General features: G+C 37.5%; 1 protein-coding gene across 2 annotated transcripts; it reads right to left on the bottom strand.

The window, feature by feature from the left end:
- Positions 1–659: 659 nt before the first annotated feature.
- On the bottom strand, positions 660–11,051 carry LOC136254327 (uncharacterized). 2 transcript variants are annotated; one of them, XM_066047007.1, is made up of 5 exons: positions 10,140–11,051; positions 6,551–6,823; positions 3,261–3,353; positions 1,108–1,161; positions 660–1,057 (listed from the first exon to the last, which is right to left on the bottom strand). In XM_066047007.1, the coding sequence occupies exons 1-5, from the start codon at positions 10,939–10,941 to the stop codon at positions 771–773; spliced, it is 1,509 nt and encodes a 502-aa protein (XP_065903079.1). In that variant the 5' UTR covers positions 10,942–11,051; the 3' UTR covers positions 660–770. The 2 variants fall into 2 exon arrangements, with proteins under 2 accessions (XP_065903079.1, XP_065903080.1); XM_066047008.1 differs by having other exon boundaries at positions 1,108–1,158.
- Between the last annotated feature and the right edge of the window lie 4,501 nt (positions 11,052–15,552).

Below are 15,552 nucleotides of genomic sequence, written 5' to 3'. Positions count from 1 at the left end.
TTCATAACAACTTATGGTAAATTATATAGAAAGAGTCCATTGTGGGAACTGAAATTGAACCTCTTCTCCTTGTTCTGTGTACTACTATCTTAACTTTGCCATACAAATTGTTGCCTCTAACCTTTTAAATATATATATAGCTACAGATGGTATTTAAATTTTAACTGCAAACTTGATGTTGAGTTGACATGCTTACGTTTGCAACTAAATGTCAATTGCAAGCATCTTAAATAGGCTGCTCCAGAGATACTGTACTTGGTCTATTGCAAAGTACACACATTATAAAAAAAAATCATGTCTTGTGCAACCACTGAGCATTCATAAAATCTTTGTAGGTGGCGAGAGCTAGATGTGCTATGTGGGCAAGAGTTTTCCAACTTTGTTGAATATAGCTGCAGTCAACTGTATCACCGATCATACTATACTTACACTGCACTTTAATTAAATTATCTCAAACATCTGAGGGATGCAGGCTTCTTTAGTATTCTGTCTTAATCTCCGTGAGGCATTAATTAGCTTGTTAAAACATGGTACCAAAAGATCTTGTTGAATGTAGGAAGTTTTTGCTATGTAGCTCAGATTTTAGTCTGCTAGCTGCTAAACACGTGTATCTCTGTGTATTGTATATATGTAGCAACTCACATAATACTTACTAACTATAGGTTTGTACAAGAGAATGTTATGTAAACCAGACACATACATGAGGTGAACATATTTACAGATAAAAACAAACAGCATGCATTACAAAAATAATCCCTGTGTGCATGTGTTTATTTCTTTTCCTTTAGTTTCTCCTCAATCTTTTCAGCAGCAGCTTGAAGGTTATCAACTTCTCTAATGCATTCCAAAAGTTTCCGCCAAGTGGGAGGTGTAGGATAATGATTTGTGGAGAGCCAATCTTCGTACAGTTCGTCACAACATGCAGCCAAGTCTTTTTGAGACTTCCTCTCCATTGCCTTAACATCACTCACTTCATACTCCATAGAATATGCAACACTTTTCCATTCATGCTTGATATTTGGAGTAACAATCTTCTGCAGTTTGAACATATTTGGTTCTATAAATGTCAACTATCATTTCAAATTTAACAATGTTTTAATCACTTACTCTGATCCAGTACTTTATCATCATCATCACTAGCTTTTGGTGCGGATGTCCCTGCTGATTACACAAGCAAATTAAAAAAAAAACTCAAGTTGTATACACAGCAATAAATAATGGATAGGAAGATGATTTTGATAGGCAAAACTTTCGTGGTGGTGGTGGGAATTTGGGGTTACACTTTCATGGTAGAGCTCATTATGGTAGTTCCAGCTAAAAGCACTAAGCCACTTAAGTAAACAAGCCACCACCGGTGAGTTTATAGCTGTACATCAATCACACTGCTATCATCTATGTTGCCATGAGTTCATTTTGTTCTTCATTCAGAGTATGTGGGTTTCACATATACAGTACAATACGAGAGCCATTTATCGGGGAAGAGCTGCAGTGTGTTAGGGAGGAAGATAACAACCATGATCCAGAGTATTACCAAAAGAAGACATCTTGTTGGGCATGTTCCCTGTTCTACTGTATATCTAGAGCTTATGCAGTGCATTTGAGAAGTCATGGTACAATCACGTGTGGTGTTATATGTAACAAGTGGACAAGAGTACTCTTCAGATCTTGATCAAGGTGGGCGGAAGATTCCTATTCTACGCTTTACTGGTGATATTAATTAGCTAGAGAAATCAGTGAGGTTATGTAAGTAGCCAGATGTTCTGATAGCTCCAGTTGTGAAACTTGAGCTGGTTGAGCTTGAGAGCATGTCAGCATGAATGCAAGAAGGCTAAAATAGAGGTAATTGACAAAGCAGATGATAATACAAGTAGCAACAGCTTAGAAAGTGATGTGTGGGTCAAGTGTGACAAGTATATTCGAAAGAATGAAGACAAAGAGGTCAATGAAACTGGTAGCGAGTTAACAGCCAAGCAAACACAATATTCACAGCACTTAATAATGACATTGTTCTATATTCAACTTTGCTACAGAGCCGTCAGAAGAGGTCCAATGGAGTCAGCAAACTCTTTAGTATTCTACAATTTGGTTAGCATAACGTGCCACTCTTGAAATTTCTATCTTTCACAGGTGTATGATTTGTTCTCCAGTACAGTTAGTTGGAACGTACATACTGTGGTGATCACAACAGTTTCAACAAGTCACCTGTACACTGAGCTCTGAAGCCATCAATAGTTCACAATGCCCTGTATGCAAGGCACAATAACTTTTAAAGCTTTACAGTTTCTTCATTACACTGGTGGTTGTGGGTATAAGTAATATGCCAGGAATCTGTAGCTGGCAGACATGCATGGATTATACTGTTATGGATAAGTTGAGGTGGCATAAATTCCCAAACATCGGAAGGCAAAAAAATAATAGCATTTGTCGTCCAACCCTGCCAGTCTAACTTTCTTGGTCCATTGTCCAATCTGACATGCTGTTTGATCCCTGGCTCTCAGGTATTTCTTCAAGGCTGGTGCTTTAACATCAAATAGAAACTATGCACGTGTCTTCAGTTTCTCAAAATCTTCAACTAAAATGTTAGTCTTGGTAAAGACTTTCCTTTTGTAAACCCCTAGCAAGCTACGCACACACAAACCCAATCTTGTGTTAAAGTAATATTTTAGGCTAAAAGATTGCTGTCCTTTGTATATAATGCCTTCAGCAGCACCTATAGCAATGCCAGAAGTCACTTAACCTGCTCCCTTACACCTAAATACAAGCATGCTTGAACTTGTTTATCTAGGACTGGTCCCAGCATAAGAGGTCGTCCCGGTTTGGCATGATTCCACCTTTAAATACCCTTCCTGATGCAAAGTTCCTCTTTCTTACATCCGCACACTGTGCTTTCCTTCAACTTGTAAGGAAAGTCTGACTCAAATTGGGTCATAGCTATTTACAATTCCATGTTCTGCAGTATATACTTTCCAATGATTTCCCCCTCATCATCAGCCACTCTCATTATGCTTTCCCAACATTTGCAATGCTTCAAGTGAGCACAAGTTGGCCTCTCCGATAGCAGACGACAGTACAACTTTACAAAGTGGTCCAGTTTTGTTAGGTGACTTTGCAGGAACACTTGTTTCTTGAAATAATCGAGTAGAAGCATTTCACAATACTTATACACAGCTAGCATTCACAGGGAAACTTTTAATGGTCAAAACCACGGACACCATGACAGTTTTGCTCATCAAAACTTTCCCTTATATTTATTGACTCACAAGGCTGATCATCATCATGTGTTTGTTTATCATCATCATCATCATGTGTAGGCTGATCCCTTGACTGCAGCTCTTTGTCTGATTGACCTAATGCTTTACAATAATGACAATTACTAAATTAGAAGTGTAAGGAAAAGTTACACATTTGTCATAAATATAAATAGGAAGCAATGAAACAAGGGAGGTCATGCATCCACACCTGCAGTTATAATAGTGGACACATTTAATTCCTACTTCAGTCATCTAAAGTAGAAATCAAATCTCATTGGGCCTTGAGTGTGTTCATGCAGATAATTGAAAAGTTTGGATAATAGAACCCCTTAAACAGAGCCCTGTTCAATTACTCTAATAATCAAAATACTCTAATAGAACAGACAGTTTGGATAACAGAAAGCTCGGCAGGATAATGGTATGTACTGTACGTGACAAGTCCCTCTGACACATAGTGTTGTGTCCACAATACTTTAGTTTTGTAATCATGTAATAGGGATCATGAAGGTTTGGGCTTTAATTTCATGCTCCAAAACATCACCCAAAATCCTGCTTCACTTTTTTTTCTTAGCAGTATTGGTTAGGCAGCCAAAATGCAATCAGAGCAACCCCACCCCTTTGAACAACCTTTTATGAAAATTTAATCTCTGAATTTTCTACTAACTAACTGCCTGCCTGACTGACTGACTGATGTCTCCAGTCAAACACAACTTGACTATGGCTAAAGCTAAGGGCTTGATTTCTTCATTGTTTAACATGATGCAGTGCATGCATTATGAAACTACCTTTGTGTTCCATTTCTTTTTCCGCTACCGTGTATAGATGTTAATTATTTTGTAGTAACACATCATGGAGAGAAGTGTCCTGCTGACCGGATTGATTGCAGAGGAGCTTCTCACACTGTCCCTTTATTCGTTGGTGCCGTATATATAGAACATAGCTGAAAGTGAAGCAGAATGGCAAAATTACTTTTCAGTGATTGATAGGTGAGGCATGTTTTCAGTTGTAATACAAAAGCACTTCTCGCACTGTTCCTCATTATGTAATAGGCAAAATGTACCTGAAAACAAACTATATCTCCATTCTTGCCTTTGTTGCAGTATGAGTTGATTTTCCAGTGATAAATAACGTTACAAATAAAGTAAACAAACAAGAAAATTATTAGAAATTTTGCTGTAAATTATTAGAAAATTTTGTTTGAGTAGCAATAAAAAGCAATGACACAAGCTGAGCTCAGGTAATAATAGATGGACCACTGTATTATGGTATATAGCAAGGGCGGATCCGGGGGGGGGGGGGGGCTTTGGGGGCTGAAGCCCCCCCTTCATATTTAGGCTTTACTTGATCAATATGTTGAGTATTATAATGAAATTTTCTCTTAGCATAATTATATGATCACTAATAATACAAATACTCATAAAACCACCTTATTAACATCTTTCCAAGGTATTATCAGTGGATTTATGCTAACGTTTATGCAACAAGGACCCGGATCAGCATTGGAGGTGTACAAGATCGAGATACTTTAATAGAGCAGTCAGCTAACTACTCTAATAGAACATACACTGGAAGCATATAATTGGTTTTGTTATGGAATTTTTCCAAATCTGCCTGCACCTATACATACAATGAAGTGCATTGGTCTGTTTAAAGAGGTTCATTCATCTACTTGTGTAGTTAATATGTATGGCAATACTTAATTCAGGTACACAATTTCCATTGAAAATGCTCTCAGATTCAATCTTGTATTGTTTAAATTTCAAAATTTTCCACTTTCAACATTATTATTCCAACATGCACCTATTCAGTGTTGTGCAATTGTGAGAGGGTGCATCATGTACTTGGTTGTCTGTACCTACCCAAACTTTTCCATTAACAAAATGCTTCCGATAGCCATACCTATAATCTAAAGGCAGTATATAAAATATCTACAGGCAGAAAATATTATGAATTTTTTGTGGAAATGTCTCCAAATTACAGTATCTTAGCATCTATTTTTCAAAAATTTCCTGGGGGGGGCATGCCCCCAGACCCCCCTAGTTCCAGCATATGAAGCATGCTGGGAAGTGTGCTTTGCACACCTCTACCCAAGAGATTAAAACCTTGAGTTAGCCCCCCCCCCCCCCCCCCCTTTTATAAATCCTAGATCCGCCCCTGTATAGTATCTACTACTGACAGTCAAACCAGCAGTAATACACAGTGCATCCTCACTAATCCGAACTGTCACAAATAAAGGAAATTATGCATTTAGAGTATGTTTGCCACCAACTGTGTGCTCTATTACATGTAGCATTAGAATAATTAAACAAAGGTTTGTATGAAAACAAGTGGATTTACTAATCAAATCAAACTGACCAGTGTGAATAAACTTGTGACAGTTTGAGGACAGAGCTATTCAAATTAGTATATTCCCTATATAGTATTTGTTTTTATGTGCTGTGTAATATTTTATATTTATAAAACAGGCACTCGTGGTCTGCCTGATATGTCCACCCTCATCCCCCAGGCAGCGCACATTATGTAACACTTATATTGCAGACTAATAGCCTGCCAGGTGATTAATCACCTATGCCAATATGAGTGAAACCACTGGATTCATTTTATATGCATGCCTGAAAGGTTTGATTGTGGCCAGACAGCAAGTAACGTTGCAGCTCCATTCATTATAAAAAAAAAAAAAACAGATGAGTCCCAAAAATATCACTCTGAGTTTTGCGAATCACGGGGAATTTACAAGTGTGTTAATGCTATTGAGTTGTTTAAAGACTAATTACATGTAACATATACTAAAGGCTGAAAGGGGTAAGCTTCATTGTAGCATGGTTAACTCATGCTATCTGTAATGTGGGTATGGTCCGTATTCGAAAACATGCTGAAACGCTTGTGTATGTACAATAAGACTAGTTCTCATCTTAAACTAATGTTTCCCAACTTGTAGAATGGCAAGGATAATGAAACGCCTCTATCTGAGTGTTTCTTTTGGCCAAACTCCAACTCATGAAAAAAAAATGGTTACATGAGCATTAATTTTATTTCCATAACTGATTTCAGTCCGAGCTTTTATAAAACAAACTGGGCAGTACCAATACCTCATGAGTTTTAGGGCATTATAAAAATAATGCTCTAACCAACAAGGCATTATACAGATATTGCCCCAACCACACACAGTAATATCAGATATGTATACTCAAAAATTCCTTTGATTTTCCCATGCAAAGGTTACATAAATCATTTGTACTCAAAATCACAGTTTGTATATATGCTTCATATGTCTATACGTACATACACCCCGTACATACCTATTTCCACTGATGCAGCAAGACTGTGTAGTTCAACACCTGGTGCCTTTAGTGCTGCAAGTAATTGATTCCAAGTGGCATTGGGATGACTGCTCATCCAGTATTTTAACATTTCCATACAGCGTCGTTTTACATCAGACTGAGCCTTAATTTGATTTAACACTGTTACCTGGTCATCATCTAATAGTTCTAACCCCAACTGAAACCATTTTGCACTTGCGCCATCAATGACCTTGACATTTAGTAACTTCTTCAGAGTTGGCTTTGAGTTACCTATTGTAATTGAATCTTATGATTTGTAGCACACATGTAAACAATAATTTATTATACAATGCACACAAAAATACTTAGGCGGCCATGAAAAAGTTTAATAATTTAATGACGTTGTCATACTGTGACACACAGTATGGTTATGTCATACTGTGACACACAGTATGGTTATGTCATACTGTGACACACAGTATGGTTATGCCATACTATGACACACAGTATGGTTGTGTAATACTATGACACACAGTATGGATATGTCATACTATGACATAACCATTATGTCATACTGTGACATACGGTATGGCTATGTCATACTGTGACAATTACATACAACCTAGAACCAGAAATACTATTATTACATGATGGGATAAAAGTGACAAAACAAAAAAATCTATACGGTGCACTATGTCTAGTAGATCTAATCTATCTCTGCAGTACAATTTAAGTTTTGTATTGCACTATGTCTAGTAGGATTTGAAATTAAAATCGAAAGTAGCAATTGACAGTTGGACATATGTGCAGCACAGGTATACTAAAATATCCTGCTGTGAGCTATGTCACTGACCACATCATACTAAAATGTCCCAACACTTACTTTACTCATTGTCTGATGTCTACATGTATAGTGGTACAACAACAAAGAATCTTTGTGTAATTGCTCTGCATGCCGTTTGAGCTATCCTGTAAATAGGTTAACTATCAAGCTTATAATGCTGGTATGGGTAAATGCTCAACAGAAAAGCTGCCTATTTGATGGATGAAGCTCAAACTTACCAACCCTAACCATTCAATAGTGGGGGGCAATATATATAGTGGTAAAGAAAGAAGAGTGGATGACACATACAGCTACAGTTAGCTTTAGATTCTCAGTATTCTTGCAATAAAGGTATGAGCAAAGTATAGCAATTGTTTTTGCTGATCTAATAAAACATGTCAGAGGGAGCTGCAATACATCAAAAAGTGTCCCTAATATACAGTAACAACGTAATTTATCACCTCTCATTGATACCTGGAAGAAATTTTCCCTCCATCCTCGTTTTTTTCATTTTGATATGCTTATTCTACTAGCTTCCCAGCTAGCACAAATGTAGTATAAAATTTTGATGGGTACTTCGGTATTTCTCCTAAAGCTGCCCTTGCATCCAGCCAGAAGAAAGTGGCAGAAAGTAGCAATGAGCAAGCAGCAGCAACCTGTATTAGTAGCAAGTGGCAACAGCCAGAGGCAAGGAGTAGCAGCAAACAGTTGCAGCCAAATTTGATATTAGTCAGCCTGTTTCAAAATGGGTCAACCTGTTTTTAGAACAAGCAACCCATTTTGGAACTGGCCAAACTTTAAAATTTAATTGGTTAATAGCTATACACACAGCAGAAACAATACAGGTTTTAATACGAGAGTAGCTAGAAGCATTTGCTCACATGGGTGTGGAAAACCATAACATAGACAAGTACACAATAAAAATTGGAATTTTTAACTAGAGTAAGGACCATAGCACATCGAAAAAGTACCGTTTCTTTGTAGCATTGTTTGGATTCTTTCACTAAAGTGATCGAAACACTCTAATAGGGTAGTCACCTACATTAAAAATTAAAATACTCTAATAGAGTAGTCAAGGATGGACTATAGCTGTCATAGACTAGGGATATAGACAATATTGAAAGTTTGAAACCATAATTTTAACTTATTCAGCTATTAAACAAAAACCCGAGACTCACAAAGTACTCTAGTTAACCGACAGTGCCTATTATAGGCTTCGAAAACTGCACCTACTGCTTCCAGATAAGAAGTCATATGTGACCGTCTCAGCGAAAACCCGTCTAGCTCGCACAAGCGTGCATATTAAGAAAATCAAAATTTAAGAATAATTCATAAAATTACACATGCTACAAGAGAAAATATGCAAATTTTTATTGGGCCAGTCCTCGAGAAAGAAGACTCAAATTGATTAAAACTATACACCATCATATTTGGCTACTCATGGGGAGTTCAAAATCTTTGTTTCATTTCTGTAGCCCCAATGGTTTGTGTGTCACGTGCATTTGTTTATGAATCGGTAGATGCAAACAAAATCATCGCCATTTCTTCAACAAAACCTCCTTCATACGTCTATGCGCAAGTGACTGCAAGGCTAAACTATACCTTGGTTGCAATCTGCCAATCCATGGTGAACATTGTAAGCCAAATTCCAACTTTGTAGACTAATCCAAACAGAAGTTATGGCTGCGAATGCAAGCACCTGTAGTTTATTTTTAGTATAGTCACTGTACAAATCGATTTCCTTCTTTCTAGTGCTGTAATTCCAAAACCACTCCCACAGAAGGCAGAAGCTTTGGTGAACCATTCCTTGGACAATGCAGATAATGCTGAGAAATTTAAAAAAAAATTCGGAGGTTGTGCAAACTAGACGGGCTGTTGCTTAGATGGTCACATATGATGGGAGTATGCATGCAGCACTGGTATGCTTGTAAAACTGAAGTGGCTCCAAGAGGAGTACCACATGACTGCTCATATTGTCCTTAGTCTCCCCATTGAAGCCATGCACCTATATACACATACTGCAGCTACCGCATACCCATCATGTGACTTATTTCTGAGGTTACACGTCCAACTTCCCTATATGCAGGCACTGTCAGTTAATTACTGTCCTTTGTAAACCTACTTATGCTATAGTTATGGTTTAAATTTTATGGTTTTAAGGGAGTAGCTAACTTTCAATGTTAATGACTTTGCTAGTCTATATACCTAATCTATACAGCTATACTAATAGTCCATCAATTACTAGGCTATTAATGCTGTACGGTAGGATAGTTAGTGAAACATTCTTGATTGCTCTATTAAAGTATACTTAAATGCAGGTGACTGCTCTATTAAAGTGTTTCGATCGTTTCAAGGACCCAAAACTTAATGCTGCAAAGAAACCTTGTACTGCAAAATCCAACCCATATCCAACATGATGACTTTTTATCAGGCATTTTCCATGAGCTGTTTCTGTTCCCATCCCATTCCCCAACAAACGAACATGTACAAATTTTTAGGAAAACAATTTCAGGAAACTATACGCCAACCCACAGGCTGGCTACGAATATGCACCTGGTATCAGCTATTACTGTAACAGCTGATTCTTTTGATGTACCACCAGCTATTTTCCTATACAGTCCCTAGTAAATACTGAATTTAGTTTCTCATTCTGACAACGGCATTTTACTTTATAGCTGTTGTAGATGGGAATTGGGCATCAAAAATATTAAACTATGAGCAACGTGGGTGGAGCCTGAGTCAAGGAATTAGAAAAAAACTTGTAAAGTTAGCTGACTAGTGTACCTTTGGATTGCTTTGTTGTAGCCTCCCTTTTACTCTGCTCCTCCTCCTGTGTTGTTTCATCTCGTTTTTTTGCCTTCATCATTTCATCTCCTTTGGTTTTTGTTGTAGTGTCCTCTTTACCTTGCTCCTCCTCCTGTGTTATTTCATCTTGTTTTTTTGTCTTCATGACTTTATTTCCTTCAGTCTGCCTTGTGGTAGCATCTAGCCCCTCATTTTGAATCATTATTTTATCTTGTTCTTTTGCCATGACCTCATCTTCTCTGGTTTGCTTTGTGGTAGCATTCCCTTTACCTTGCTCCTCCTCCTGTGTTTCTTCATCTTGTTCTTTTGTCTTCATGACTTCAGTCTGCATTGTGGTAGCATCTCCTTTACTTAGGCCCTCAGTTTGTATTATTAGCGGTTTATCTTGTTCTTTCGCCTTCACCACTTCATCTCCTTCAGTTTGCTTTGCGGTAGCCTCCCCTTCACTTTGCTCCTCCTGCGTTACGTCACCTTGTTCTGTCGTCTTCGTGACTTCATCTCCTTTGGTCTGCTTTATTGTAGTGTCCCCTTTACTTTGTTCCTCTTTTTGTGTTATGTCATCTCGTTCTATTATCTTCATGACTTCATCCCCGCCGGTTTGCTTTGTTGCAGCGTCCTCTTTACTTTGTTGTTCCTTCTGTGTTATATCATCTTGTTCTTTCGCCTTCATCACTTCATCTCCCTCTAGGGGTTTCACCGTTCGCCTTTCGGCATGTCCTTCAGGAGACTCGGAGTGATTGTCTTGTGGTTCTGAAGAGCGATTCCCCATTACGTTCCCCATTACGTTCCTCTTATAAACTCGGTGGAGACTCGAGCTTGCAGGCTTGCACTTACCTCGAGACGTATCTTGTGAGGAAGTGGGTGGGACACATTTTACGTGATACGTTAATTCCGAAGTTCAGTTCCGAATTCCGGTTATTAAGTTATAACTTGCCTACCGGAAATTTCAGTTCCGTTTGAAAATTGTGCTGTTGGCATGCTAGCCTCTCAGCTAAAAGAGATGTCTGACTTCCAGGGTTTGTGATTTAGTGAAGCTACTAAATTTCCTGGGCTCTTAGCAGCAAGCCCAGGAAATTGTGGAGACACTTTCAATGCTTATCTAGGCATTCTAAGGGTGTTGAGGACACTCAACTTTCGGTTACAGCTAATGATTTCAACAATCATTCCCTAGCAATTCCACATAAGACTGTTGCTAGCTAATGTTACTTCTTTTGTGCCAGCTACTGTGTAGGCTTGCGCCAATTATGCCGGCATAATTTCGAGCATAATAGGCTAGCAAAAGCATCAAGCATTATGCCAGCATAATAGGACGATTTTCAAGAAATTTAATTAAAACGCGCAATGCGCGCGCCAAAAATACTGCACAACATGAGCACACTGCACGTTATTAATATTACTGCATTTCATATCAAAAACCTTGCAGTGTTATTACTTTTACTATTTCTTGACTGATTATTCACACTTTATGGAAATTAGTCTCGCGTTGCCAAAGCAGGCGCTTATAATTTCCAATCAATAAGCGCCATGCGGAGAAATAGGGTCTGGCAACGTGGAAATAAGATAGAATACTGTAATAGAGCAGTTCACTTACTCTAATAGAGCAATCAGGAAATGAAGATATACTCTAATAAAACAGTCAGCTCTGCATTATCTTGATTTTGAGAGCATAATTTTGAGCATAATAGGCTGGATTTTTGAGCACTGCTCAAAAGCATAATAGGCTATTTTCAAAGCATAATTGGCTCAAGCCTACTACTGTGTTTGTGGAGAAACTCTTCAAAGATAGAACTGTACCTTCTCTTAAGTTTGCTTCTGCCAATACTGAAATAATTTCATCAGTTGTCACCGGTTTGGATTTACATAAAGCTACTGGATCTGATGGTTTGTCAACTCGGTTCATTAGGGCTCCTCCTTAATATGGTGCGACTCATTAAAATTTAAATTAATAAGTGTATTGGCAGTTCTTTAGTTCCTTACTAGTGGAAGCAAGCTTTTGTGAGTCCTGTGCCAAGGTGTAAGCAATGCACTAGTTTATCACAATTTTGACCTATTTCTGTACTGCCCATCTTATCCAAGGTTTTAGAGCAAATTTTATACAATCAAATTGTTTCACATCTTCATTAATACAATATAAAAATACTTTCTGCCCACCAATCTGGTTTTTGTGCTGGTTATTCTACACAAGATGTATATTGTTACATGTAACAGATAAATGGTTGAGAGCTACTGATGAGGGTAAATTTACTGGAGCTGTATTTTTAGACTTAGCCAAGGTTTTGGACACTGTTGATCATGATACTTTGCTGTCTAAATTGAGGTTTTATGGATTTCAAGGATCAAGCTTTGACTTATTACATGACTATCTTTCTGACCAACAGCAAAGAGTTACATTTCGTGGTGACCTTTCTGATTGGGGCACAGTGTCAATTGGTGTGCCTCAAGGTGCTTTTTGCTCTGTATATCAATGACCTGCCTACTGTTGTCAAATACTACAGTTTGGATTTGTATGCTGATGACGCTGAGATGCACTGTAGTCATTCAGACTAAAGTGTAGTGGAATCACATTTACAATCTGACATAGATGATGTGACCCACTGGCTCTGCAGTTCACAGCTATGTTTAAATGTTGTCAAATTTAATTCAATGCTTATCGGGAGTTGTCAAATAAAACCCTTAATGTTTCTGTTGGAAGCACATTCAATATTGACTCAAGCTAGTTTTTGTTCATTATTTAGGAGTTACAATTGACCCTACACTCTCATGGAATTTGCATGTTTCTAATGTAATGTCAAGAGTTCGATTTAGAATTGCTTCAATCCTTTGGTTAGGGTCATTATCACCAAGAATACTTTGTTTGCTGTACACTGCTTTTGTGCTGCCAGTTTTTGACTATTGTGATGTTTTCTGGTGTCCTACTACTGCCAAGTCTACTAGTATGATTGAAAGAGTACATTCTAAGTATACCAAGAGGTTGCCACCATTCTGTGCTTCCAGGTTATCTTTTACTTTGACTGAATGTCGATGTTATCGCACAGCCATTCAAGTTTGCAAGTCTGTAAATAATTATTCCCCCTCAAATTTGCTAAATGTTTTTCAGTATTCTAAAGATGTGACAGGTTATTGTGGACGTAATATTAATCACCTATTTGTTCCCAGAGTTGCCACTAGCTTTTGTAAAAGAAGTTTCTTTTATCATGGAACAATTTTATGGAACAGTTTGGCATTAGCTGTTGTACAGGCTACCACTTTGTCATCACTTAAGTATTTGTATTTTAATTAATTAAGTATCTTTTTTGCTGGTGTGTATATTTGTGTTGTGTATTTTTGTATACTGTTTACATGGTTCTGCTGAAAATCAGCTTAAGCTGAGTGGACTCCCTTTTTAAATATTACAATTACAATTACAAGTTACCATTCTACCAACCCTAGTCACCACATCTTTTCAGTAGCCAGATATTGTTGTGTATTACTCAGCTACACCCTCAGTCGCTATTGAACTAACACAATCTTTAGCAGATCAAACATATCCTTCAATCTGCTACATCTAGGAAACAAAACAAGGCTGAATATCCACAGCTGCTTGCAGTGCTTGATTTACCTGCAGATATCCAGCTGCCAGCTACTATGAAACAATTGAAACTAATTAGTGTACCGAGTTTTTCTATACCTGCTGACTTCTATTCAGAACAATCAACAGTTTCACTGATTTTATACAACCTTCTGTTACCATCAAATCTATTATCAAACAGATCCTTGACAGCGCAGCTCATACAAGTATGATATGTTCTCAAAAGATTTTCATGGCCTGTAACTGCTGCTAGCTAGTGGACAAACATAACTGTTTTGTTTTTTTTACAATTGGTATATATTTATATTTATATACACTTACACTCTCTTGCCATGCCCAAGCAGATTTTCCTTAAGTGTGACAATCTGACTGTGGTCACACAAGACTGAGGATTAATCTATTGTACTTGTTTCATCTGCCTTTCTGTCATCTTCGTAAAGTTTAACTAATGTTTGATGTGTAAATATTTTCTACATTTGTTTTTTGATATTTTTTGTATTGTGTTGTTCTTGATACTGTTGTATATTGTGTTGCTTTTGTTACTGCCAATTAGATGAGTCTGTATGCTAAAGTGGAACATATTAGTTATACCATTGGGCACTCGTGCTTTGCCTGATATACATGCACTCGCACTTGGGCCTGCGGCCCTCGTGCTTGTGTGTATGTATCAGGTAAAGCACTCTTACTCGTGGTATAACTATTACATATTATAAGGCACATTTCTCTGGTTAGTTAACTATGTTTATTCACACTCCCACTTATAGGTGTACAAGACAGATTCCCGGTGCGATTAGAAATCAAATAATGGTTAAAGTTTGATTGATTGTTTGTAAATCATTTCATTTTTTTTAGTGGATTTTGTATGTGTAGGCCCCTTGGTTCTGGTCCAAAACTTAACAAATTGCTATACTTATGGATGAATCATTGTGATTACTGTAATTACTCCTTAGGACTTAAGTGCATGGAAGGTCTCAAGTTGCATTGGGCCTGTACCCCCAAATCCCTGCTGCTAACAACTTAGGGGTGCTGATGGAAACCCCCTGGGAAAATCCTGGCTATGATAATACAGATTAAGATTATATATTGTTGTGTGAAAGAATAGAAATATACATAGCAAATGTATTGTTGACTTGTATAAATGAGATCCTTTATAATAATTATTTCAAATTGAGCTAAGGTTACTAATCCAATAAAGGTGGGTGGTTTAGACAAAGTACATAGTTACACAAAAGATTACAAGTACTTGTAAAAGTTAAAATAAATGCTGGGTTCATCTTGTTTAATATACAAGTGTGCATAAGTGATGGAAACTGAGGGAGAAGACATGAGTCCCCTGTGATCTACGTACAGTTTCTGATATCCCAATTCAGGGATCAAATTTGGACTCTTCATGGACAGTCCTTGCACTCAAAAAAAGGAGAACACAACTGGCAAACTCTTCAAGGCATCTCATCCAAGCTCACTACACACTATTCCAACAAATCCATGAGTGTGTGAAAGAATATGAATATACATAGCAAATGTACTGTTGTCTTGTATAAACGAGATCCTTTTTATAATATTTTAAATTGAGCTGAGGTTACTAATCCAATGAAGATGGTGAATGGTGCTAAACCTCAAATTATGGCTTTCACAGGGTCTATATATAAGCCACTGCAGAAACCAGACTTGCAAGTTCCGAAGAAAAGATAGAGTGGAATATGATAGAGCATTGGGCCAACAATCCATTTCTGGTAAAAGTACGCATTTTATTTTGTGTATGTGTGTGTGTGTCAGGAAGCTGGGTGTATTTCACAATTTATGAGTCTTAAACTGCTTTTTCAA

Source organism: Dysidea avara, chromosome 4, assembly GCF_963678975.1.
Source record: "Dysidea avara chromosome 4, odDysAvar1.4, whole genome shotgun sequence".
NCBI classification, from domain to species: domain Eukaryota; kingdom Metazoa; phylum Porifera; class Demospongiae; order Dictyoceratida; family Dysideidae; genus Dysidea; species Dysidea avara.
This window is presented reverse-complemented; position numbering and strand designations above follow the sequence as displayed.